The sequence below is a fragment of the Anarhichas minor genome, unplaced genomic scaffold (assembly GCF_050575085.1).
Source record: "Anarhichas minor isolate MPS153535 unplaced genomic scaffold, ASM5057508v1 ptg000041l, whole genome shotgun sequence".
Classification (NCBI taxonomy): Eukaryota; Metazoa; Chordata; class Actinopteri; order Perciformes; family Anarhichadidae; genus Anarhichas; species Anarhichas minor.
In genome coordinates, this window is record NW_027466487.1 from 6,317,501 (window position 1) to 6,344,042 (window position 26,542).

Consider the following 26,542-nt stretch of genomic DNA (forward strand, 5'->3'; position numbering starts at 1 on the left):
CGAAGACGAAACAGATTTACAATGTTTTATTTCACCCCACTGATAATATCGACCATGAGAGTGGACTTCATCCTCTTGGGCAATACGGTCAAATTGAAACCAGAATTTCAACATGCTGCTGTTTCCCCCACTGTGTCGTTTGTCTAACTATGTGACGTTGTGAGCCAATGCTAGTTTTTAAAGACGTAGTAGCAAATCTTAAAACACTGCTTACCGTACTGCCTCCAAAGCCAGGGTGGTTCCAGCCCAGCACAGAGTAGCCACCTACATCGACACAAGATTTAACTACAATCTAAGAGAAATTCTGTGCTTTTGCGTTATAAACACATCTCGACTCTTATGATTGCTCACCCTCCAGTGGTGTGTTCATGCAGCCCACCTCATAGAAGCCTGCGTTCCCCTCACAGCAGATGACCTGTGGCAGAAGTCATACATTTCAGGAGCCACCCGTGACGTGACTGATGTGACACGAGTTCCAGTGGAACAACAAATCATTGCAGAGACTAACCAGGGTCTGGCCGGTCTGCCCCCCGTCTCTCCTTCGATCCACAAACATCGTGTCGATCTCGTTGCCATCGCAGGCCACAAGCTTGTTCCTTTGGCCGTCAAACTGTGAAAAGTGGAGGCAAATTGACAGAGAATGATAATTGGTATTTATTGAGATGAATATAGACAGTTAGAGGGTGAGTGTGTGTGTGTGTGTGTTTTTTTTACCTCTTCTATTAACTTAGCCTGGCCTTGCAGGAGCATGGGCCGCATGGCTTTCTGCAGTAAACCTACAGAGCCAGGGTACAGCATCCTCCTCCCAAATGAGTGGGCAATAAGAAAACTGGAGAGGAAGAAACTAGACATGATGACACAGGAGCAACACTGGACAAATACTTTATATTGTCGGGGAAAAGAATGACTTAACAGGAGTGAAATAAGATGCAGACCGCATCAATCCCCTCACTGCAGTGTCGTCCTGGAATCATGCATAGTCTTTGTTTTTGGATTATGCTGCATAAAGTGCATTTACCTGATGATGTGGCATGGTAGAGTCCGCACAGTGTGAAGGACACTGTCTGCTGCTCCTCTTAATCTGGGCTCTGGCTTTAGCAGAGAAACGCCAGCCTTTGAGAGTTTTCTGTTTAACACAGAGTCAAAGGCTTGCAATGAAACAGATGAGCCACAAAGCATTTGACATTCGGTGGATGCATTTATCCAGTGAACTTCAAAGTTCTTTGAGTGTGCACGTATTCATAATGAACTGACCCTGGTGGTAATAGAATTTCAGTAAAAACATTTCAAACACAAGAACAAAAAAAACGTACGGATTGCTGACTTCTGTCCAGCTGAAATCCGAAGGCCAGAACGAGAAGTCAAAGTCATAGCACTTCAGCGTTTTCTACAAGGACAGCAGAAGCAAAAAATAAGTTGTCCTTTGAGTTAAGTTCTGATGTGTCAATATGGATACTTACAAAGACAGGAGTAATATTATTTTATGTCCCATTACTCCCCAATAATTGTTCATACTAATACCAACAGTAAATCCTGATCAGTACTTCAGGTTGCCGTGAGCGCACCTTATTTGTTGGCGTGTGATTCTTTTTGTTTTCTTCAAGAATGGAGAGAAACTGAAGATACTCCGAGTTTTTCCATCTCCCCCACCCTGGGTGAGGAAAGGAAAGAGGAAAGGGAGTCACGAAGAGAGAGAGAGAGAGATATAGGCTGAGTACACAAATATTTTGTTGCAAAGCCTGAAGGATGCGTTTAGTATGCTTTGTGGGTGTAGACCTTGTACAACGGTCTCAATGTTAATGAAATCTTATTTGCATGTGGCATATACAGCATCCGATGTGATATCTATAAGACGAATGTACTGAATTAGTCATTGCCTGCCAGTAACTTGAAATCTGGAGCCTCACCTCTCAGACAGGCGACTCCTAGAAGACACACCAGCACTGTTCCCACATACTGACTCACTGGAACCAGCTTACTGCTGCAGATGTAACCTAAAAATACACAAAGCAACAATGTCACAGAAATCCACATAACAAGCCCCCCACCCCTCTGACAACCACCCTAGAACCATATGCATAAATCAATATCAGAAGCTCAATTATACACTACGGAGTAGCATACAACCTCGGGCAATTAATTTCTATTGCTGCACAGTCTTCCTGGGTGATTCAGTTGATTAACTTTGTATTAATCCCACTTGCAGGAGAACAGAGAAAATCGCCCCAGTGGCAGCTTTTCTTCTTTAATGAAGGAGAATATATTATATACATATTTGCCACTGCCAAACCTTCTGAATGAGAATGACTTCTCCTGAAACATGTCAAGCTCTCAGTTTAATATAAACTCCAAATATAATATAAAGGCACGAGGGGAAAAAATACATTTGACTATTTTCACAAAAGCTGGGATTATTTGCAAGTAGAAGTAGGACTGGGAGATGAGGTAAAAATTATTATTCTGACACTAATCTGGGTAATTTCTTATTTACAGTATATATATATATATATATAGATAGATAGATAGATAGATATGCAAAAGTACATATACACTAATATAATATGCAAAATGTATGCAAAACTAAACTACACAAAGTACAACTGATGTTAAAAACTATATCCACTTCATTCACTTTAATGACATGTATAACATCTATCACACAAACATATTGTAACTACACCTTTTTTCAGAATCTTTGACTATAGAATTCTGCAGAGAGTTAACGCGATAACATGGCAGGTTATTTAGCTGAAATTCAAGACTGAATTATCGCCCAGTTCTAGTCAAAATAGTCTTCTCTTGTACAACCACTTCTGTCCTTCTTTGGAACAACTATTTTGATGATATGTCACAACTGATGCTACAATTTGGTCTATTAAGCATCGTAAAATCGTGACAACGTCCATCACAGTTTCTCATCTTCAAATGTCAACCAACAGCCCAAAACAATAACAAAAAAACATTCAATTTACAAAACTATATAGGAAATAAAAGTAGAAAATCCTCTCATTGGACAAGCTGGAACCAGAGATATTGTGATGTTATTTAACATCGCTGCTCATTTATTTTAAGTTGATCAAAATACATTTCCAATCACCCCAGCTCTAGTCATAACTGCAGTACACAGTGGAGAAGAAATAAGTCCCACCAAACATAATTCATACAACCTACCTTTCCTGTACAGGTAGCACAGGAGAAGAGGAGAGCTATAGTAGGACAGAGACCACAGTGCTGAAGCCTGGAGGAAGAAAACACAAACTTCACTTGACAGAACTTCTTAATCTTGTCCATGCAGTATCATCAATCATACAACCACACTGACCCAACCGAGGATGCTGTCGGTGTGTTTCTCCAGACTCCTGGGTTGGTAGTTCCATCCCTGCTGTGAGAGAACATGTTCATACCATGAGCACTGTTTTAACGTCTGCCTTTCAGATAGCTATCGCTAGCTAGCAGCTAGTACCACGGACTGCATCCATTTAGATATGGATATAGATATTCCAGCTACACACCGTCTTTACACTGGCTCTGCGACAGTAAACATGTATGCCTACTCTTAGTATTTTCTCCTCCCGTGCTGGCAAAGTTTCCCCTCTCCTTCTCCCCACTTAGCGTTAGCTTAACAAGGTTAGTGTCATAGAGGAAAACTGTTTATGAAGCTCCAGTTGGACGGGCTGTCGCTATCACTGTCACGGTGAAGCATAAATGAATTGAACATGTGAAGAAGAGCGTACTGATGTGGGCCTGTCATTTCATTCATTTACAAACTGTCACCCCGGCTGCTCTGTGCAGTGACAGCAGGGTGTCAATAACAAACACTTGACACTTCCGGGACGCAGCCGGAGCTACATGAATGCTAACAGATTAAATACTGCTCGGTTTTCGCAGTCGGCTGTTCTAAAACAAACGCAAAATATTATAGGTATTCCTACCCTCCTCCCGGCCCTGCCCTCGGGTCGAGACTGGTCCGTTGAACGGTGAATTCGTTGCAAATGAGGCCCTAAAATACAGCGGAGCCACATCCAGCTGGCCATTCTTCTTCTACGAGTACTACGGAAGCCCGCAATGACCATAAGCTCAAAGGCAAAAGCGTTTAGTAATTTGTTGGAAGAAAGGGTATTGGAGACAAGGAACAGTTCAGACCTGTTTATTTAGAAATGTCTATACTTAAATAGAGATATCAATAGAAGTACAAGACAACTGGTTCAATAACAAATGCTCAAATAAGAAACAATATAACATATTAACTTCCACACATTTGGGACACATTTCAAATCGTTCCCCTTTTCTTCTCTATGTGCAGCTAGCCATCAAAGCAACTCAGTAATGAAGTACTTATAAAGAGCAATAGTTTAAAATACAAAAAAACAAACATCCAAGCAATTGATGCATTTCCCTGAAGCACTGAAGTTTTTCTTCAAATCCCAACTCTGACATTCAGTTGTTACTTTTGTTTATAAAGGCCTTCTGCTGCAACTGGGAACTGAGCGGATGTGACAGCTGGATGAGGATGAGATGTGGGTAGGTGATCAGCTCTGACACTGTTAGTATCTGAAAACAGAGCACAAAGACAATTTTGCACAAAAATCTCTCGTCCCCCAGTCTCTTTTATTCTTCCTTAAACACAAACACAGACAGCCCACGCAACAACAACAACAACAACACACAGGGGCGAAGGAGCGCTGCCTGTCAGCGCATGGCGTGATATTATGCCACAATGTCAGAGTGATGTTCAGGCCAGCGTGATTGGGGAGTGTGAGAAGAATGTGAGGGGCAGATGAGTGACAGTGCAAACACACACACACACACACACACACACACACACACACACACACACACACACATGAACACATACACACATACAGTTCAGCATACAAAAGCACACACAGGTAATGCAAGGCTTTTTGCTTACCGCTCCAGTTCCTTATAGACATCATCCTCTCCTCTTGGCTTCAAATCCTGGCATAAAGAAGAAAAGGGGGAAGGGAGGCAGGGGAAAAAACGAGTGAAGATGAGGAGAAAGAGAGAGTAGAGACTCATGGTTCTGGGGCCAGATTTATGTCCCTCTGTGCCCTGTGTAATGAGATTGATTTGTTAATACCACTAATGTAAGAGTGACAGTTGATAGACAATTGGTTTATCTGAGAGAGGGCTGACAGATTGGAGGAGAGGACTTCAAATGTGAGGGAAGACATATCTGCTGACAGCTTAGGGAAGAAGCAATAGAGAGAGTGAGAGTCTGTGTGCATTGGTGGATGTGTGTGCCACATCTCCTCACAAACACACATATGCACTACGCCTTTGTGCGTGCGCAAGGGACGACACAATAACTCACCATGTAGACTGAGCCCTGGGGAGGAGCCTGTTGGGAAGGGAGGAGAAGGAAGAAAACAGGTTTAATGAACAACAAGTGACAGAGAGGGAGGGATAATGAAAATCTGAGAAAAAAACCAGAAGGAAAGCAAAAAAAGAAAAAAGGGCACAATAGAGAGAAGACAGGAAAGGGGAGGGGAGGGTGAGAGAAACAAAAAAAGAGAAGAGAAAGAGTGCTTAATACCAGAGGGGAGGAGTGGGAGAGGGGAAGATGAGGGCAAAATGAGGAGGGAAAATCATCATTTAGTTATTGAAAGTGTCTGAATTCATCACCTGTCTGATATCCTCAGGATTCTCATAGATGTTCTCTGCGTCACCCGAGTGGACAGACAGAGACTGCTCAATACCTGAGTACAGAGAGATTGTTTCCAATATAGTCTCTCTCACACACACACACACACACACACGCACACACAGTCAAATGCACAGGGAGGGGAGGGAGGGACGTAGGGGGCAGATTCATTACAACAACCCCAGAGGATGTCACGGCCCACATCACACAGTGGCAGCCGACAGGGGCCAAAGATGGACGGAACACGGAAAGCTGTCAAAAAAAGAAAGCGCCGGAAGACTCACCGCGATCACAAATGTGTTTCTGTCTCCATAGCAACACACAGACAGCTGCAGCAACCAGGGGCACCAGGAGTAATAAAGCGGAGAGAGATGGGAGCAGGGAGGGGGTGGCCACACTGCCACCCTCGACTGAAAGAGAGGAAAAAAGTGAGAGACAGAAAAAAAGCCATGAATGCTTCCAGGAACAGTAATATGAAACTCGTAGGGCTGAGAGCGTGCGTGGTTGAATGACATGGAAAGACGTTATTGCTGTTTATTCTCCAGTTTGCTCTTTTCTCCAAGTCAAGAGAGGGCAACCTTTTCCTTTACGTAAACTCTTAAAGCAATGAATTTAAAGACTTGTTGCGGTTGAGATTTCCCAAACATGTTACACGCATTTGCATCATGCTGCTGTCAGTAACAGACAATGGGTACAGTGGGAAAAGGCGATAAAATCCAGGCTCTGTTAGACAGAATAGTCTGTACGACAGCGGAGTACTCATCGATCTGACAGACCCTCAGTCTGGACAGTAAACATTGTCAATTTGAAACGTGGCCGACAAGAAGAAAGGCACCATTATCAAAGAGACCAGATGCTGCCACTTCCATACAGAGTAGTTTGATTTGACAATTTTTTTCAAATCTATTCCTTATCTCACTATCTAAAAATGTATGTCCTCATTTACGTAGTATAGGTAAAGCCAGGAGAGGTTTTTCCATGAACACTCTCTTGACATCAGATCCTATAGCTAACAAACTACCTCCAGGCATACTGACAAACAATGTAAATAGTCTTTCAGCTAAACCCTGTCAAGACAGCATCGGAAAACAGCTGAATAGAAGGCGTAGGCATGATTATCACAAACATTACATAAGTATACCAGTCAAATTCTGTTGGAAGAGCTCACGTATGCCATCGAACTTGTCTGATTCGTTTGCATAATGAAGATGACATCAGTGTTGCAAAACACTGCCTCAGGGTGACATGAGAAGCAAGAGGGAGGAACTCGTTTCCACAGACTGCTGTAATTTAGTGTATGTGTTGGTCTGCTCCCCGATCTGTAAGACTTCTTCTTGAAGATAAGCCTAATAGACAGATGAGTTACTGCAGAACAACAAACACTTTCTATTGAATCATCATCTTATCTGATGGGCAGAAACCTGGCAGAAGTAAAGTCCTCTCAGACATCTCATCATATTTTGTTTGTTAAAGGATTGGCCCGCGGGCTTCACCTTGGGCCTGGTGTCACAGCTTTTAGCCGGCATCAACATGATCAATCTTTATGTGCTGTGTGAGGTGTAATTGATTGGTGAGTGTGTGTAGAGGTTGCTAATGGAGTACTCTGGTGAGTGCTGACCCGAAGACTGACCTGCTCTGTTCTCCATGCCGGCTTTAACGTATGAATTATGGTAATTGAGTGCAGTGAAGTGAGGCATTAATGCTCCTGCAGTTTTCCACTAGCATATCGCTATTTTCTCTCTTCCTGTTCCTTTCTACACCTTTTTCTCAACTTCCTCTATCTCACCTTTTCCTTTCCTCTATTGGCACTTCCTCGTCTATTTCATCTCAAATGAGGTAGGGGGGGGGGGGGGGGGGGGGGGGGATTTATCAGTGCGTTTGTAGAGGAGGGTGGCTGATAGAAGGCAGACCAAAGAACTGCTTGAAAGCTTTGCATATGATGGGCCAACTCCGGATAGCAAATGATTGCAGAACATCCCTGACATTTGAAGTATTTCATGTGCTTTAGAACACAATGATTGCTTCAATTTTGCATTCTATGAACTGTGCCACCAGGGAAATATGTGACTTACAGCACATAAGCTATCCCCAAATTATATTTCCCAGTGAACCTTAACGTTGTTTCAGTTCGTTGTTTGAGCCAACAATGTGCAAAATCTTTCTGGATGCCTTCTTGCTAACCAGAACAACTATTTATAAACTTTTAACTGTCACTGCTTATTGTCATACTATTCATTATTAACCAAGAACCCTTGAGCTATCTTGCACTATTGCAGCCTGTCACTTTTCAACTGTGTATATGTAGCTCATATTTCTTAGGCTGAATTCCTCGTTACACTGGGCAAATGCCACATTATATATATATTTTTCTGATCCTGCCTTTCCAATCAGGTGAATTCATGCTGCCTCTTTTCCCTCGCCGTCTTTATCGCCTTCTCTCTCTTTCCTCCATTTCCATTACTCTTATAGCCGTACCATCAGCGTGCATCATGATGAGTTCTGGGTCCCTCAACCCAAGGTGATGTATTGGGGTAACGGGGAGTGAATTCATCTCTGCTAAGGGATCCATTCAAATGTCACATCCTCCTGTGCTCCCCCACAGCCACCAATACAATAAGCCTGAATAATTTAGAGATGTCCTAAGGTCCTGTCTTCATATATTCGCATATCAACTGGGTGAGTGTGATGAGAAAAATTATAGCCTAAGTTTTATGTTCTATAGAGGCTGAGCACGGTATTAAAACGCTGGTGGATTTTTATGAAAAATGGGCCCGTAAATGGACTGAGTTATTCCTGCTGGATATTATCTGCAAATCACAATGTCACAGTAGTCTTGACCTGTGACCTTTTCAACCACATTAAGAAAGCGTAACATATGGTATCCGTCAGGAGCTTTTTCCTCCATAAACCGTGGGCTCTCTAGCAGATGGATTGACCTGAGGTTGGCTTGAATGCGCCGTAGAACGCTTCACGGAGCACATATCCGAGAATCTTCCACATTCATGGTTCATTATCTCCACTGAGTTGACAGGAAGTCTGCCAGGACTCCTGTGCTCGTAAAATAAATATAGTGTTGATAAAGAAAATCAGAAAACAGACCAGTCTTTGTTATACCCTTACCATCCCTCGCACGTTCATGGGGCAGTGTGACAGCTTGCGTTGCCCAGACAGTCTGCCCATTTTTCAGCTGTAGGGTGCAGGTGTAGTTCCCGGCTGTGTCAGAGGTGATGGGTAAGGGCAGATTGGTGGTGATTCTGCCAGGCTCCTTGCCCCATGAGTCCAGCTGACGACTCTTATTCTGGTATGTCCAACGGGCACTTTGGACCTGGGACCGCTCTGAGTACCTGCACCCCAATTCCAGCTTTGAAGAGGAACGGCGGGTTTTAACTGTTGCTGTGATGCAGAGAGGCGAGGGGGAGGGGAGAGGAGTGTAGGAGGATAACGGAGAGAGAATGTTACAGAGGCATGAAGGAAATGAAAATAAATCGAAGAAAGGATGAGTAAGTCAAGAAGACAGGCAGGAGAGAAGAGAAGGGAGCGAGGCAGGATGAGAAAGTGAGTTAAAGGGTAGTGTGTGAATATAGAAAAGGCCAAGGACAGAAAGAGAGTAATGGGGGAAAGGGAAAGCAATATGAAAAACAAGAACAATTCAGAGAGGGGTCAAAATAATATATATTCATTAAAGTGATTTGCTGCTAATGCGTTGGTTGACTGTGACTGATGCTTAGTGTCTCGTCAAACAGAAATGAGGATCCATCTGGGTGTAATCAAGCTTCACAGACCCCCCCCCCGAACCCCACCCCCACACACACACACACGCATACAAACACACACATTTCAGCCTTGATTAGTGTGATCAGTGTGGGCCACATACAGCCTTGGTGGGAGGGCTGCAGGTATAATCATACATAATGATACTCATAATGAGGTGGGGTAAAAATATATGCGTCACATGATTAGTGCGGTGGTGGATGTGTATGTGTGTGTGTGTTTCAGGGATGCAGATGTGTGAAGCAGGGTGACAGTGACGGATAGGCTGGTCACGTCTGGGCGGCTGTGATGGATGCCAGTGAGACTGTGATTAGTAAACTCTTCCAAGGCCGCCATGACAGGGCTTTGAATGTGTATGTGTGTGTGTGTGTGTGTGTGTGTGTGTGTTGGGAGTTGCATGTGTGGGTGCAAATGTTTTCTGCATATTTTTGAAAAGGGTGAAACCTTTCTAAGTCGCTCTCGTGAAAATCAACAAGTGTTCTGCTCAATTTTATCTTTACATTAATGGGCAAGTATAACTTTTCATGAACAATAATATAAATGTATTCATTTAATGATGTGACATTATATCCATGACTGTGGGACATTTTCTTTGCACTTCTTCCACAGCACAATACAGTGGCAGCTGGTGAGAATTCACTATCTTGCCTAAGGACACATCAGCAGGGCTTCGGCTTCAAGAAACATGGGTCCTCTAACTACAGTATCTGTATTACCCTCTGCCAATTATTTTGCCACTGTCTTGTAAACTGTTCGGATTTAAGGAGTTATTTGACATTAACTCTCATGTCTACATGTGCACTGTGGAGCTTGAACCAGAAGGCGATTGTCTTGGCTTTGCATGAAGACTGGAAGGAGGGGAAACAGCTAGCCTGGCACGGTCCAAACGTCTAAAGCTCACCAATCAATTATGTCTCATTTGTTTAATCCGTACAAACAGAAATGTAAAAAGACAAGTTGTGGCTGAGGGGAGTTATGTGCTGTGATCGGAGGATACGTTGAGTCTCGTCGTCACAGCGAGGTTGCCAGGCAACCAGCGGAGGGGCAGTGCACCAGCATTTCTGTAACTTTTCAGAAACGGACAATTTTGTGATTAGCTTGCTGTGTTTGAGGTGAGAGAGGTGCCAGGGCGTGAACTTTGCTCAGCTCTCTTATTTTTTTATTTCTGGCACAACTATATCTTTATTTCTGTAACTTTTCTTGTGAACAACAGAGTTCAACACTATGAATGCCTTCCAGAAGAGACTGCCTGAAAATAATCAACAACCCCATCCTCAAACAACATCACGTCTCCCCGCCTCTATGACAACTGGCCATTTTGAACAACTGTAAACCCTTTTCAACGCGTAAGAGCGTTTTATTCATTAGCGGTTTGATGCCCTGCTCCCCCCCATGTCTTCATGTCGAAGTGTCCTTGAGCAAGTCACTGAACCCCCAAGTTACTCCGGGCGCTTCACAACAGCCCACTGCTCCTAATGCTTAGGATGGGTGAAATGCAAAGGTTCAATTTCATGTATGTACCTGTATGTATGTGGCAGTTCAGTTTAGGTTAAACATCATTCATTCATGTTTAGTGCTTCCTGTTCAGGGCTTCCTGTTGTTTTGGATCACTTCACTTACTGCCCGTTTTGATTATCTGCCCCGCCCTTATTGGTTTCACCTGTTCTTTGTTTTCCCTGCACTCACCAGCTCCTGTTCACCTGGTCCTACTTCTCCATTAGTCTCTCACTATTTATACTAGCCCAGTTACATCTATTAGCTGTTTTTTTGGTAGCTGCATGGAGTTTTGCTTGTGTGTCACCTGCATGCTGTTACTCCTTTAGATAAACTACAGATAAGTAAGAAGATTATTTGGGGGGGGGGAATAAATGGTTGGAGAAACATAATTTATGCAGAGGTAGTCACTGAATGATTTGATGAGTATGATAAATGTGTGAGTAATGTGTTATGGCTGTTGCATTGACCAGACCTCAAACCAATTGAACACCTGGAATATTTCATAATACAAACACCAAATGAGGGAATATCTTTTGTAAGAATAATGTTCAATACCCCTGCTGACTTAAAAGACTTGGGGAATCCTGATGGTAATTTGTCATCCATCAGTTTACTTGTCTATTTTGTTGCAGCTAATTTGCATAACAGCCTCCACAAATGGCATTTTATACATGACAAATAGACAAGCTTATTATAAAAGTGACACCGCTCGTCTCTTAAATCGATCCCCGCCCCTTGTTCTATCCCTCCTAATCCACCTCCTCGTCTTTCTCCCCCTCCTGACCCCGATCTGTACCTTTCAGCACGCTGAGTATGGTCCTGCGGCTGACGACGTTGTCATTGAGGAACACTTCACAGATGTAGAGGCCGCCATCTTCAAACTCAGGGGTGAGTAGAAAGGAGAAGCTCCCGGCCTCTGCGTTGTAGGGTGGGCCCGCGAGCTGGAGTCTCTTGCTGTGATTAGTGAAAAAGGTGGAACCCCCCCAGCGGTCATTCCTGTACACCAGCATCATATCACTGTGCTTCCTGTCTGGAGGTCGCCAGTGCAGCCGGACGTAGTCCCCCTGCACACCAGGACAGGTCAGGGGAAACAGTGTCCGAGCCTGAGTGGCGGTGGGGATATCGCTGTCTGCAGGCAAGGAGGGAAGAGGAAAAACAAGAGAAACCATAGTAATGAAATGGTGAGGAAGACGGAGTAGAGATGGATATGAAGACAAGAGTGCATGCAATAATATAGAAAGGGAATTCAGGATGAAACAGGATGGGTAAAGACAGAGAGAGTAAACAGAATAGTAAGAGAGTAGGGAAATTGAGATCCTACAACAATAGGGATTATATGCTGAGAGTTACTTCTTCAGTTGGTCTTGCATTCTGCTCTGCCTGATTATCAAGCTGCTGACACAGGACTTTCAGACTGCTTGTGTTACAAAGTCACTCACCATGTGTTATATTGGTGAATGAGGCCATATTATCAGCTGTGGAGAGAAGAGAAGCAAGACGGGAGGGGCAAAAAGCAAATAATGAATAATACATAAATGTAGCAACTATAATATTCACAGGAGGACTGGCTGAATTTTTGTCAAGATCTACAGTAGACTTTTGAATCTTAAAACGGGTCTAAAGTAAATACTTTGAAGAACTGTATAGCTACAGGATGCATAAATAAATAATGCTGCTGCTTCAGTTTCTAGCACTGATGCCCACTCGTACATCAACAAAAGCAAGAATAAATGTATTCAATTCCTCACTGCTTTTGCTTTTCTCACTCTCAAATCCAGTCTCACCATCAACAATCACGTCCACTTTGAAGGGGAAAGGAGTGTTGTTGCTGTTTCCCGACAGGCGCACCATACAGATGTAGGCCCCGCTGTCACTGCTCTGGACCTGTGGCAGTTTGGCCACTGTGCCTGTATTTGTTTTTTTCTCGCTCTTCATGGAAATGCCGCCAGGTGCTGCCCAGGTGATGCTGGTGATGGCATAGCCAGGATTAACAACGGCAGCCAGCTGCAGGGTGCTGAGCAGAGGGATGGGTGCAGCGGGGACAACAGTGACTGAAGATCAGGGAGGACACAGGAAATCAGGAGTGGAATCATTAGTGGATCGTTATCAGTAATGAAATTACACCTTAACAGCATTTTATTGTTGCATCTGTTCATGCAATTTGGTTGTAAAGTATCAATCTGCAGAGTAATTGGTAACTTAGCTGTAGTGGAGTAAAAAGTGCAATATTATTAGTGTAGAAGTATAGCAAGTAAATAGCATGAAATAGAAATACTCAAGTACAGTAACCTCAAACTTGTACTACTACTGCACTTCTTGTGTGTGGGAAATGTAAGTTGAGTATGGCAAAGGTCATTTCTTATAGGTTCTAATTAACTTGGCAATCAAGCAAATAATGAGTTGTGTAACATTTCTTAAAGGCGTATATATCAAGAGGCCTCATAGAGATTTAAAAGACTGTAAAAGCAAAACAAGTAAATAAGTACATTTACATCAGTAAAAAATGAAACATCAAACTAATATGAATACATATTTAGATAGATATTGGAGAGATATTGATCTGCACTTGTTTGCTGTACAAACTTAAAAACATACACGGGGAGCAGACTGTGTTCAAAATCTCACATGTAACCTGATGATTTTCCTACCTGTAAGGATGGCTAAGAGGATAATCTTTTCCAATTCCCTCTCGTGTTGCTTTATCGAGCATGAGTAGAGGCCGCTGTCCTCCATTCTGGGAACAAGGAACAAGGAGAAAACCCCGGTGTCTTGAAAGTCAGGGTCAGTCAATCGCATGGATGTCTTTGAGGCACCACCAGAGAACTTTTTCTTTTCGTTGGCTGAGAGAAGCAGTTTCCATTCATCCACACCAACTGACTTCACCTTCCAGTTAATGGTCACGGCACCCCTCATTGTTGCATCAGTGCAGCCCAAGGTGGTAGGCACGCCCTCTCTAGCCACCATAACATCGTCCCAGTCTGAGGGAGAGGCGACAAAAAGTCAAGCATTATAACAGGGGAACTTTTCAGACGAGTTTTAAGGAAGACCCTCAAATTCTGCACTTTCACTAACAGTGCTAATGTTGGTGAAAGTGCAGAATTTGGGGGCCTTCTGGAAAGAGTTATTGACCCCTTTAATCATTCCTTCAGTGAAATGATTTTAGGAAAGGGATCTCTTTGCAGCCAGTATATGGGCAGGAGGAACATTTACAATGACCGATTAAGTATTTCTATATATATATATATACTGTATACAGTATATATATAATGTTTAAATGTTTATGCTTACCTCTGTTCTACTTTGTCTTTAATGTCCTTGTTTTTATTTTTTATATTTTTCTTGTTTATTTGTATATTCTGTGTCTGTACATTGAGAGCAACATGAAAACCGGAGTCAAATTCCTTGTACGCGTACGCATACATGGCCAATAAAGCTGATTCTGATTCTGATATATATATCTATATATATACGTGTATGATTGAGTGAGTGTCGTTTAGGGTATAATGTTAACCTACTCTTTAAAGATGGTCAGATTAAAGCCAATAAATGACCATTCACGTTTGCACTCTATAATTAACATTAGCTGGGAAATGTAGACTCACTTCCCAGATCAGTTTAGGAATCATTTCTAAAAAATTACAGAAAGTACATTCTTATTTCATACCTGTGATGCCAGAGTGAGAGGAATATACCTCAAGAGTAGAAACAAGAATAATGGTGAGAAAAGCAGACTCCATCATCATGCTCTCACTGCAGCAGCTGTCTCTCCAACACTGTGACCTTTCTAGTATGCCCAAAGAATTGTTCACTTTCCTGCAATATTACTGGTGTCCCTGACTGACATGTCAACACGTATGCTGCGCATCTCTCAGCCCAACAGGATGTGGCCGACACTGGGATAATCAACAGGAAAAGACTGTCACTATTGCCATCATATACGTGTGTGTGCTTGAGGCTGATACAACACATGTACTGGAATTGCCGTGAACCCACACAAGCCGTACGCCACAATGTAGGCCTACAACGTTTTACAACACTTCAGAGCTGAACGTCTGGGGAATTAGTTGCATAGCTTCTGACCTTAACATCCAGTTTGACAAAAGGAATGTGTGTGAAACAGAGAAAACGATAAGAAAAGCAGAAAGCGAGGGATTGAGGGAGATGAAAGCGAGAAATTAAGAGTTTGGGTTAGTGTGGGTGCACAGCAACCTCTAGGCTACATGTCTTTACATCCCATAAATGTCTTTAATTAAGCTAAAGGTATTATCAGCTCCTCTGAGCACTATTACAGATTTTTCCATAATTACCATTGGGTGAATGGGGGCGGTGAAGAGAGATAGTGAAAGAGAAGGAGAGGGAGCAGATATGTATTGTGGGTGTCTAATGACAGGGAAAGCGGAAAAAAAATGTGAGTGCAGCGAGTAAGGAGACATGTGGAGGGAGAGGTGCTCAGACGGAATGAGAAAACCCAGAGAGAAGAGAAGTGCGTTGCAAGGGAACAGAGACTGTGTGACTTCAAAGAAGCCTGTGGCTGCTGACACAGAGCACACTGATCCTGTGGCCCCTCCTCTGTGGGTAAATAATCACCATAAGCCTTGGCTCTGTCTAATGAATCCACTGCCAATGAGCTAATATCTGTTAACTATGCGCTTCATTATCACTGCCACAGACCCCCGGAGAGCACGAGGATGGAGGGCAGGATGAATAGCAGCAAGGAGTGAAGGACGAGTGGACAAAGGAAATTGAATGACACGGGAAGAGGGAGAGAGGGGAAGGGGGGGAATGACGAGGAGGGAGAGGAAAGTGAAGTGTAAACGAAGGGAAGGTGTAAGATGGCGAGGGAAAAAAATAGGTGATGCAGTGAATAAGTAAAGTGCGTGGTAGCTGTAAAGTGGAAGGTGTGAAGGTCGATTTTGTTCGGGTATGAAAAATGGATGAGTATGGGATGGAAAAGGAATGAAATCCTCCATTTGGTGGCCGTTTTCTATAAAGCTCCATATTCTACCATGAATGCGTATACGATTTAGTGGTAGCAACAGTCGTCCGGGTGGTGCCAGCACACTTTCTCTGTGTGTGTGGCTGTGCTGGTGCTCAAACCTTCAGCAACAGGGCCAAAAGACGACTGCAAAATTAAAATATGTCTATGCAAAGTACCGGTGGCATTTAAAACCCACAGCTGCTCTCTTTGCATGGCAGATGCTTTCACAGTCTCTGGATTTACAGTGGGCAAGGAGTGGGGAAAAAATTGAAACCCCTCCTGTCTCTTTGAAGACATAAGTCTCCAAAAGAGGAATTGTTTGTTTTGTTTTTTCCTGGTGTGCAGAACATTGTTTGACCTCAGATCATCATCAGCATCTTCAGAAATACAGCCTGAAAAATAAGAGGGTGAGACACTGGAGGGGAATCTGGAAATGAAACAGAACAGAAGGAACCGAGCAGCACAATTTAAACTGTGGGACTTATGGAGATGTAATTACATTGGCTGTAAAACACTTGGGTATAGGGATTAGACCTAAACCAGATAATGCCTTCGCTATGCTAGTATGCACCCTGCCTCAGAGGAAAATAGGGTAAAAAATGAATTGGAAGTTATTCTGTTGAAAAAAATTTCATCAACAAAAGAGTCTGTAAATAGATACATGAGAAGCTGTTTCCTCTTGATTTGATTTCGCTGACTGCCACTGGATTTGAATTTTGGCGTTCATTAACGAATGTTTATTGATTTTGGCATCTGCTGTGCTGGAGTGAGCTCATCTCAATTGTGTGTGTGTGTGTGTGTGTGTGTGTGTGCAGAAACATACAGCAGAGGGCGTAAGAATCATCCGTTTCCACGTAAGTCTACCTCACCACCTCATCGAAACTGTCTGACTCGGATAAATAGTGGAGTAACTTTACATAGATACCGAGAGACGCTCTCCTGTTGACGATATCTGCATTAATAGCGGATTATTTAATTGTATGCAAATTAAAGCAATCACACAGGATTACTTTGAGGCCTCATTGAGTGCGAATGAACGGAGGTGATACTCTTCAGATGTTGGGAGCTTGACAAAATATCGCCATATAGGGATATTCCTGGATATAAATCACGTTTTTTTGGATCATTTCCATGCATGACAGAAATCAAAGCCAAATCCTCCGCGGACTTTAGATGATATCTAAGTTACAAGTTTCGAAAACTGCTTTTGGCGATTTCAACAAGTTGTTCCCAGAGTCCTCCCCCCCCCCCCCCACCGCCTCCTGCCGTCGCTGGTCCTAATTGGTTTTCGGGCAGCAGAGAGCTGTGACGCCTCTCAGCCTGATGACATCACCCAGTCAGTCACACACAGTCGGACAGCCGCGCGCTTCGGAGGAACTAGTTATTGGAGTAACAAGAGCGCGGAAGCACTTCATTACATCCAGAGCACCAGCTGAGGGGGAAATATTCACCTGTGCGCTGCCGGGACGAATTCACAAGGATTTTCATTCATTTTGAGCAGACTCCGTCTTAAAGGCGCAGCGAGGGACATTTGAAACAAGAGACTCTGTCGGACTCCTGCTCTGTCCTGAAGACAAACAAGTTTATTTAGCCTTTTGCACAATTTTCTTTTTTTTGACAATTCCAGAGAGACTGCGTGCCTGGTTTCACTAAGGGGACCGTAATCGACCATGGCGAGACGTGACGCCCGAAATTGGCACGACTGCTCCAAAATGATCGGACTGCTCTGCTTGGTCGCGTCGATACTTATTCAACACGGTAAGAAATGATCACTTATTAAAAAAACAACAAAACAAAAAAACTTCATATAGTGTCCAGCTGGTTGTGAGCAGCATACTCGCATTTCATTCCTTCTCAGAGCGTTAATAATTCAAGAGGAGATGCATTTAAACCTGACTACCACCACCTGTCAGGGCGGTGACAGGAGCAGAAAATGCACCAGGTGATTTCGTCACTCGCTGTACTGGCGAGGTTTTCAGCATTAACACCTAAACATGTTTACATTTGGTTGAGCACAGCCAGCTGAAATGAAAGTTTGTAACTACCGCTTTCCTTTTCCTCATTCTTCAGTCGTGTATCGATCTTTGACCCGAGTTTCGGTCGGTGACTCAACGCCATGTTGAGTTTCCCTAAGGTGTGGCTCTGTGGAACAGCAAGGTGTTTTCCTCCAGGTGCCCGCTGGCTGCCACAGTAGAGGTCTGCCCTCACTGCTCCAGTCTGTCCTTGGTAGTCTCTCCTCTACACCCCCCCCCCCCTGCGCCCTTTTCTCCCCTCTGTCCGCACATCATCTTCTATTATTCACACTTCAGCTGACAAAAACGAGGCTGGAAGCAGCTCTTAATGTACACAGAGAGCAACAACTTGACACTCAATCATTTGCACTGATAACATGTTTAACCTACCCTGCCTAGTTTGTTGTTGTAACATCTGCACCGTTTGCATACAGCGAACCACTCCCAATCTATGCCTTTTATTGTAAATTAGGTGGTATTTACTTTTAACAAGGTTACAGGCCACCTTGCTTCCCTGGCAACCTGTTTAAACAGGTAAATTATTCAGGTCTTTTCCAGTCCACTTGAGCCTACAGTAGGTGTAGCCTACAGGTACCGCTGCCACAGTGAGTAGGCCCACAAACAAGAGAAAATATCTCTGGCACGCAGTTCATTAACATATGAATGAATGCGTGTGGTGTGAAACCAGTTCAACATTTTCTCTGCTTCCTTGCTGGGCCAGCTATTTGTTTTGTGCAGTAATTGGGGCAAGAATGTAGGACTTGATCTAACGGTCTGGCACAGTATACATTTGCGGTAGTGTACAGTAATGTCGTTGATTGTGGGTTTGTTTTAATCACGACTCATAAGCAAAGTCACTCTTTACTTATTCATGCAGTGGACCTTTTTTGTCCAATTTCATTTTGCTGAACATGAAGTGTTCCGAGGGGAGGGAGAAAAGTGGGAGAAAAACAAAATGTTTTACATATTTATGAGCGAGGGAAAACGCAAGGCTTAACCGGTACACGCTTTTAGTTTTCTTTCATTTAAGTCATCTTTTCTGAGTGAACCTCTGACCCCCTTTTGGGTAATGGGGAGGATATGCAACTTGAGCTGCAACTGTAAAGCTGGAACTTCTCCCTTGTCTATTTTGCATTTTGTGTTTTCGCACTTCCTCTCGAGCAGCGACAGCAACCACTTGCCTCCACCTTCAATGCTGCGTCTGAGAGAAGTTAATTTAATTCCCTGCAAAGTTTCCACTTTAATATGGCCTAGCAGTAAAAAAAAAAATCCTTATTGAGGTTGATAGGTTTTTAATTAAGGTAGGCCTCTGTAGTTACACATATATGTACAGAAGTTAATAAAAGCTGGCTGGTGGGGGTCCAGTTTAAGCTCTGAAATTACACCATAATACTACCCCCACCCCCCACGTCAAGGTTGTGAGGGACCACGGATGTGGGTCAGAAACGCTTGGCCCATTACCATGGAGATGTTTTTATTTGAAGAGGGGTGGGCTTATGTAGGGGGGAGTTTCGGGAGGGGGGGCATGGGGCTATGGGAGCATTGTCTTTATGGCTGCGTAAGCTGCGTGTGTGCAGGGGGTGACTGGCTGGCTGGCTGGCTGCTTGAGAAACTGGTGGGCATGCAGGGTCAGGGCCGGGGGAGGAAGCCGCTTCCCTCCCTGCTCTGCACAAGACAGCGTTTGTCCTCGTGTACCTGAGGTCCTCCAGCAAAGCTAATTCAGATGCAGAGCTACTCTGGGTGGCTCTCCTCGGTTTCGAGGGAACAGGTGGCTTCTTCGGCAGCCTGCTGCAGTGCGCAGGGTTGCAGCTGAGTTTCACGATTGGCTGGAGAACTCAACGGGCAGCGTCTGATTAAGAAAGGCGCCCCCTCCCCTCTTTCCCACCCGCCAGTCAAACTCCCTCTTTCCCGCCATTCCTCCCTCCCCCACCGTCGAGTACATACAGGGGCCTTGTTCTCGTCTCTCTTTATTTACATCTATCTTTCATTCTCTCCTGTCCAGTGCTTTTGTTTGAAGGATGGTAGTCATTGGTTTATTCAGATGCCCCCCCCCCCCCTCAACCATCTCCCAGCCTCTCTTCTGACTGAAGGCCATGCCGTTTGTGACAGAAACGACACGCAGACAGACAGGAAAGTAAACCACATGTGAGCTCACCATGGCCTGTCACCGTGGCTTTAGGATTTCTTGTCAGCCAGAGCGGTATCAACCCTTCTGAAGTGCTCCGTTTTTCAACATTTTCACAACACCCTGCCCTCCCACGAATGCTTAAGCAATCAGAAACTCTGAGGAGATGTTTCTTTTGGCAATTCTACTTGAGCAATAGCTCACACTTTTTGCTTCAACTATTTCCCTGCACATGGAGGGATTCTTTGTGAGCAGTGTAGTTCTGCCAAGCCAGAGATTATTCATCATTACTACAGAGAGAGAGGGCATTACATTTTGTCTATTAAGAGGAATTTGATTGATGGATAATGAGAGGAGTTTGTTTTTTTTCCACTCTGATAAAAGAAGGAAAAAGCAAGTGCTCAGTATCTCATTAGTTCCAGTGGAGCGAGGGGCTTCGGTCTTGGTTTGGTTTTTGTGTTAATGGCTGTCTCAGTTAGGGCCTATCATTATGTAAATGAGCTGTCCTCGCCCCTTCGCATCGGTCCTGTAAATGTCGGAAGGATTTTGAAAAGGTCAGGTGTGTGTTAGAAAGTCTAGCCCTGGCATTCGCCTATAAGTACACACGCACTTACTAACGGGCCTTCCTGTTTAAATGACACATCAATAACCTTCTCCGCCTTATAATCACCTTTTAAGAGTTCGTTGATTCAGACGTATAACTGTGCTTGGATTTACAGCTTAATAGAGATGTGAGAGTGATGCCAAGCAAGTGTGTGTGTGTGTGTGTCTCTGTGGCAAATGTGGCCCCATTCATTTTAAATAACTAAATTGTAGAAAGACTGATGCTGATATTTGGCATTTCACCAAATGAGCCTAATGATTTGGACAGCTTTTTATTATTACCTGTTATTTTACCAGGTACGCAATTGGAAAAATTGATTTCAGCTTAGTGGCCATATTTAATGGCCTCCGAAATGGAGTACCTCTTATCCAACATTAAATTAGACATGGAAAGCTTTTAAATGTAATGTGGATGGATGTAATGAAAACATTTTAGCAGCAGGCAATTTAAATTTTTTTAAAACCTTTTCTTTTTGTTTGACGCTGTATTGATCTTTGCAGGGTTTTATATACAGATACTTTGTAAAATTAGTTTCAGTGAAATTGCTTTGCTCTGTAGACTTTTCATTACCAATGACCAGAAACACAAAGGATCCATCAGGTTTATTGTTGACTTGGCAAATATTATTAGACAGGATGGATGGATCAGAAGAGAGGGAGGTCGATGAGCACGAGCCACTGCATCTTGTTGCATTCTAGGACGTGGTATTGGACCACAAACGCAATTGAGTACACACACACACACTCACACACACACACAGCTGGTGATGAAAAAGGGCAGTAACTGGAGGCTGCGCTATAAGTCAGATGACATTCCAATAATAGGGAGGAACCATCACGTCGCAGGATGACTGTGTGTGTACACGTTAGTGTATTCTTTCAGGAAGTCTGTGTGTATCATCATCTGCAACCCTGTTATCTTCCACAGACAGACAGATCTGAGGACATCCTTTTTTTAATCGCTCCCTGCTCATTTAACTGACTTTCTTTAAGGACGCTTGTCCTCAAACTTGTAAGTAATGATGGTGGCTTTCCTGCAACATCCATCTCCATGTTAGAAGCCCCCCCCCCCCCCCCCCTTCCCCCTTTTGCCGACATGTAAATGCGGGGTAGACGGCGGCCTGTGTGGAGGTCACACTGAGAGCCCCCCACGGGGATGTTTGTGTTTGGCTCCCAGGGTTGCCAGACGGCTGGAGTCGCTCCAATCTGATCCAAAGGAAAATGAGCAGATATCCTCGTCTTTTGAAGGAATGCCAAATGTCATTAATGTGAATGGGGGCAGCTGAGGGGTTTCCAAAAAGCACAACTGTGCTGGGGTCGAGGATTTTGTTGGCAGAGGTGTTGGGTTAAATTGCTATATGCATCGAAACTGTGTGCATTAGCTCACACGCTGACACGAGTTCACTGCGAGAGATCGTTCCATAATGTAGCCTCCTCAAACCACCCACGTGTTTATAGATAATGGAGTTTTCTGCACTATTTGCAGTGGTAGCACGCCAGCAGCTTATCTTGTATGAAAACGCCATAAGGAATGTGGCTTACTTTATTTTTCGGTCACACACACATTTCCACGCCATTAGTCAAGATACCTTCTGCCAATTCTGCATTTCCTTATGTCGAACAAACTCCAGAAGGAATTTCGGGGGATGCAGGTCAAACCCATTCCAGCTCAGCCAATGTGGAGAATGAGCAGTAATTCCGATTAAAGATCCACTGAAAGGCAGCCAAACACTTAAGAAAAAAAATCCCCTTAATTAACTAGACGTAGGAGATTGGCGTCTATGTGACCCCCGCTGTAGTAAAATCAGAGGAGGAGGAGCGGCGAAGGAGGAGCAGGGTTAGTAAAGAGATGGGGGGGGGGGGGGATTGAGGATGTCGACATTTTCAAATTCCACACCGCAGCATCTTGGCAGAGGGGATGAAGGAGGATTTCACAAAAAACTGTGTGAGGGAGTGAACCAGGGAGGCCAAGAATTATCAGCTCATTTGTAATTCAGTCGCACCTCCCTCCCCTCTTCTTCTTCTTCTCCTCCTCTTAAAGCATGAGACACATATTTAACAGCCAAAGAGCCCTCCATTGTGGACAGAAAAGGGGCCGCTTGTGCTAACCTTTCTCTTTTTATTACAGTTACCTGACCTGTACCCTCTCCCTGTCATCTTTCCTCCCTGTTCTTCTGTCTTTGTCACATTCTTTTATTCCAGAAATCCTCCCCATAGTGGACTCAGCAGATCTCTGTGCAACTAAGCACTGAGGCCCTTGACCGTGTCCTCCCCAGTGTGGTGTCCCTACACATGCATACACACACATGCACACGGCAGCTCATTAGCAGTCACCTTAATGTGTCTAAATGCAGTTAGCGAGGTGGAGGGTGGTTTGCTTTATTGATCCGGTATTGAATGGAGGATGATGCAGTGCCCTTATGTGATATTGAAAACATTTAGGGCTCGCTCTTTCTGCATGACAGCGCCATGAAACATCTCTCTCTCCCCTCCTCCTCTGATAATCCCTCCCTGTGTCCTCCCTGCCCCCAGTTTGTGAAACGTTGAACCAGTTTTTTGCTTTACCTTTTTTACCCATCTTTTATTTCCACAAATTTAGCTTTTGTTTATTTTTATCAACATGTGTTAACAGCAGCATTTACAGCCGTTTTGTTACCCATCTGCACACCTTTTTGTGTGTGTGTGTACATTAATAGAGGAGCAGAGACGTGCTGCGTCTTTGTCACATCTGACTTTGACACGGTCATGTCAAATTCTCACTTATCAGCGGCAGTGGACAGCCTGGCTACAGGAAGGAAATTGAATTTGGTGTGACAGGGTCTTGTCGGGGCTCTTGGAGCTGGATGTAGAGTCATGCTCCCCAAAAACCTTATGCACACCAACTGCTTTCAATTCAGTCGGCTTTTCCCGTGATCCCAGCAGACTTATCCGAGGAGCAAGAAAAATATGATATTCTTATAGATATAATCTCAGAAATACGACATGAGAAAACAGAACTGGCCATCGCCGACATAATGCACTACAGGTGTATTTCTCATGAAAGCCTGTGTAGAGTGTCCTTGTGTTTCACTAGACCAGCTGCGTTGTTGCGATCCTACGACTCGGATATCGGTGCCTTCTCTTGCTTCACTTGTTGGTTTAAAGAAAAATGTGCCGCCTTGCCGATAAACAAGCAGCACAGTCGTCGTCATTGGTCCCCAGAGCCTTGAAACGGCAGGAGCGTTCAAATCCTCCCCTGAAGCAAATGGCACATTAAGGTCAAATGGAAGCAGCAGGTTTATTCAGTTATCAAGCCTTTGTTTTGTCATCAAGGTGTGCCGGGGTTTGTTTGTGGCTCCTTAGGGAGAGCACTTTCGTTAAAGCCATTTGTCACATTCATGTTTTTAACTGATTGCCTGCTCTCGAGTCGGCCACTTGCTCCCCTCTGTCGCCCCCCCCCCCGTCACATTTGTGCCTTTTTACTTCCACTCCTCCATCTTGATTCAGTCTTCCTCAGCCCTCTGTCTTTCTCTGTTTACGTCTCCTAATGCTCCAAACTTCCTTCTCTCTGTAATTTGGTCCGCATAATTGCTCCATCTGCTCAGTAAACTGCTGTCTCTTACTGCATCGCCTCCTCGTCCTGTTCTTTGCTCTCCTTCGCTCCGTTCTTAGTCATCAATCCCTCGTTTCTGCTTCTGTAATTGGAATGTCTGTTGCTTTCCTCTATCCTCTTACTCTCCATTTTCCCTTAATCTCTGTCCCTCTCTTCTCCTCTTTCTGCAGCTCTCTCCCTGTCCCACCGTCCAATTCCCCAGTTGTCTCCTCCACCTAAGTCAGCTCCAGAGTTTCTCTTTAAGCTTATCCAAACTGCCTCTGCTACTTTCCCTCTCCATACTCTCATTTGCTCCCTCTGTCTCTCATCCTCCTTTCCTCTCACACCTCCCTAACAGCCCCCACCCTCCCCACAGACATTTGTATTGCAGGCATCTGTACCTTCCTGCCTCCCCTAACGAGCTCTTCTGTTTCTTTTTTCCTCCTCACATCAATCTCTCTCTCTCTCCCTCTCTCTCTCGTACACTCCCCCACCCCCTCTCTCTTTCTTTCTCTTCTAATGGCCAAGAACACCTCCTCCCACTCCACCCTGCTGGGCATTTTTTTTTTTTTCTTTTTTGAAGGTTAAGTTGCTGTGACACTTTTACAGTGTTTCACCCCACCTCACCCCTCCTCCGATTGTCTCACCCTCCTCCCCCACCCCGTCTCCCCCGCCCAGGCTGCGGAACGACACTCATCATCATCACCACCACCACCACATTCTTACACGTGACCGCAAACACAGACGCAAGAACATACACAGTACATAGCACGTACATAGCGGACACATGCGCACAATTCTCTGGGCTGATTTGATGGTTGAATCACTTGATTGCTGCACAGAGGACAGGAAAGGGGAAGTGCAGGACAAAGTCAAGTAAGTGGGTGAGCTAAGCATAAGAGGTAAAACGTGGGAAATGGAAACAGATGCAGGATTTAATTTAATTTCAGCAGAGTTAACCTGTCACGCAGTGCCGGGATCAAGCTGACGATGTCCACTCCCCCGCTGCTACATGCTGTCACACACTCCTCTCCTCTGCAGGCGGTTACTAGGCCAGTAATAGAGCTTGACTCATCTCAGAGTCGCACAGAAGTTGAAAGGGGGCTTACATTTGAGGAGTTATTTCCCACTGTACAAATGTAGTACAATCTAATACTACAACAGGAAACTTGCTCTGTGATTTATGTCCATTTTCTTGGTGAAATTGTGTCAGAGATACTGTGCACATGTTTTTGATATTGGTATACGCATAGTATCACTACGAATCTACATTTGGTCATCTGACCCATCTTGGTTCTTAGTCACTTCACTGTGAGGAACGTTGCTGTTTTCAGTTTTATTTTGAGCTTTTATAACAAAAAGTATACGAACATTATTATAATCGCACGCCCAGAATGTTGAATCTGTGTCCATAACCACTTGTTAAAAAAAAAAAAAAAATGCTACGACCCATATAGAAGTCCTCTATAATGCAGCCTAAAAGCAGATGTATTTTAACCTTTAGAGATGGAATAATTTAATGGTTTAATCCATTTGCTATTCAACATCAAATTAATGGGAAACTGAGGGCTGTCCTTGACCAAAGGAATTCTTTGTCGAATAACACTTATATGATTTTGTAGACGAAACGATTAGTACAATTACAGATCTGTAAAACTGAGTTTCTCCACAAAGAATTGCACAAAAGCGCCACTTTAGATCTTGTGTTTACCAGAGATGTGCTCACACGTTTCTTACAAAAAAAAGACTAATCAACTAAAAAAATCTTCGTTGACTACAACCAAAATGACAGATTTTCCTACTATGAGAGGGCAGCCCCAGAAACTATTTATAAAATCCGTTAATTGTTTGCACTTCTCAAGCAAAGAGATGGTACCAGAGGAAGTCACCATGGTCGGATCTTATTGATAATTTAACTATATATTTCACGTACATTTGCACAAGAAGAATTCTGCATTGAACAGCAGCAACCTTGAATTTTAGTTCAGGCAGTCAGCTGGCTGCTGCCAGACAATGATGCACTTTAGTGTTGCTGAAAACAGAGACACTATTGTTCTCAGTCCAAGCTTAGAGACCCTCCTCCTCCCTTCCCTCACACTCTGTTCACCTGGATTAGGGGGGGGGAGAGGGAGACCATTGAAAAGTGTCTATTGTCCTTCCTCCCTCTTCCCTTTCCTACCTCTTCACCACACCTGTATCAATGGACAGAGCTGCCTTTGAGTAGTGCCCCTAGAGGGAAAGTGGCTTTGTAACAAGAGATGATTGGGTAGTTTCTCTTGAAACGAAGGCTGATGGAACGAAGGCTGTTGTGTGGATGGAT

At 44.0% G+C, this 26,542-nt stretch overlaps 3 protein-coding genes across 5 annotated transcripts in view; 1 reads left to right on the top strand and 2 right to left on the bottom strand.

Annotated features, from left to right (window-relative positions):
* abhd16a (abhydrolase domain containing 16A, phospholipase) overlaps positions 1-4,073 on the bottom strand; it is an 8,204-nt gene extending 4,131 nt beyond the window's left edge. The window contains exons 1-11 of one of the 2 annotated variants that reach the window (XM_076109624.1): positions 3,933-4,073; positions 3,323-3,379; positions 3,172-3,238; positions 1,908-1,994; positions 1,566-1,651; positions 1,314-1,387; positions 1,019-1,126; positions 715-829; positions 509-610; positions 352-415; positions 215-264 (exon numbers count right to left, since the gene is read on the bottom strand). In XM_076109624.1, coding sequence (XP_075965739.1) covers positions 215-264; positions 352-415; positions 509-610; positions 715-829; positions 1,019-1,126; positions 1,314-1,387; positions 1,566-1,651; positions 1,908-1,994; positions 3,172-3,238; positions 3,323-3,379; positions 3,933-4,073 — 951 coding nt within the window. Of the gene's footprint in view, positions 1-214; positions 265-351; positions 416-508; positions 611-714; positions 830-1,018; positions 1,127-1,313; positions 1,388-1,565; positions 1,652-1,907; positions 1,995-3,171; positions 3,239-3,322; positions 3,383-3,932 lie in introns of both variants that reach the window. The other variant, XM_076109623.1, reaches the window with a different exon arrangement.
* Positions 4,074-4,131: 58 nt separating this feature from the next.
* Positions 4,132-14,757, bottom strand: g6fl (g6f-like). The gene is made up of 11 exons (XM_076109625.1): positions 14,598-14,757; positions 13,582-13,911; positions 12,718-12,984; positions 12,373-12,408; positions 11,730-12,062; positions 8,786-9,058; positions 5,950-6,075; positions 5,647-5,720; positions 5,336-5,362; positions 4,913-4,959; positions 4,132-4,551 (listed from the first exon to the last, which is right to left on the bottom strand). Exons 1-11 carry the CDS (start codon positions 14,674-14,676, stop codon positions 4,545-4,547), a joined length of 1,599 nt encoding a protein of 532 aa, XP_075965740.1. The 5' UTR covers positions 14,677-14,757; the 3' UTR covers positions 4,132-4,544.
* Positions 14,758-17,271: 2,514 nt separating this feature from the next.
* The window catches only part of LOC142969266 (nectin-2), a 72,832-nt gene continuing 63,561 nt past the window's right edge, over positions 17,272-26,542 (top strand). For both annotated transcript variants that reach the window (XM_076109079.1, XM_076109078.1), the window contains exon 1: positions 17,272-17,669. In XM_076109079.1, the coding sequence (XP_075965194.1) occupies positions 17,582-17,669 (88 nt within the window). In that variant the 5' untranslated portion in view covers positions 17,272-17,581. The remainder of the gene's footprint in view (positions 17,670-26,542) is intronic.

Bases quoted from the DNA above. Each gene is read 5' to 3' on its own strand.
- g6fl (XM_076109625.1), bottom strand. From the start codon at position 14,676: ATGATGATGGAGTCTGCTTTTCTCACCATTATTCTTGTTTCTACTCTT. The intron at 12,409-12,717 runs GTGAGACTGGAT...TTCTCTCCACAG, and splicing joins AGTGGACGTGATTGTTGATG to CTGATAATATGGCCTCATTC. The intron at 6,076-8,785 runs GTAAGGGTATAA...CCTCTCTTTCAG, and splicing joins CCATGAACGTGCGAGGGATG to TCGAGGGTGGCAGTGTGGCC.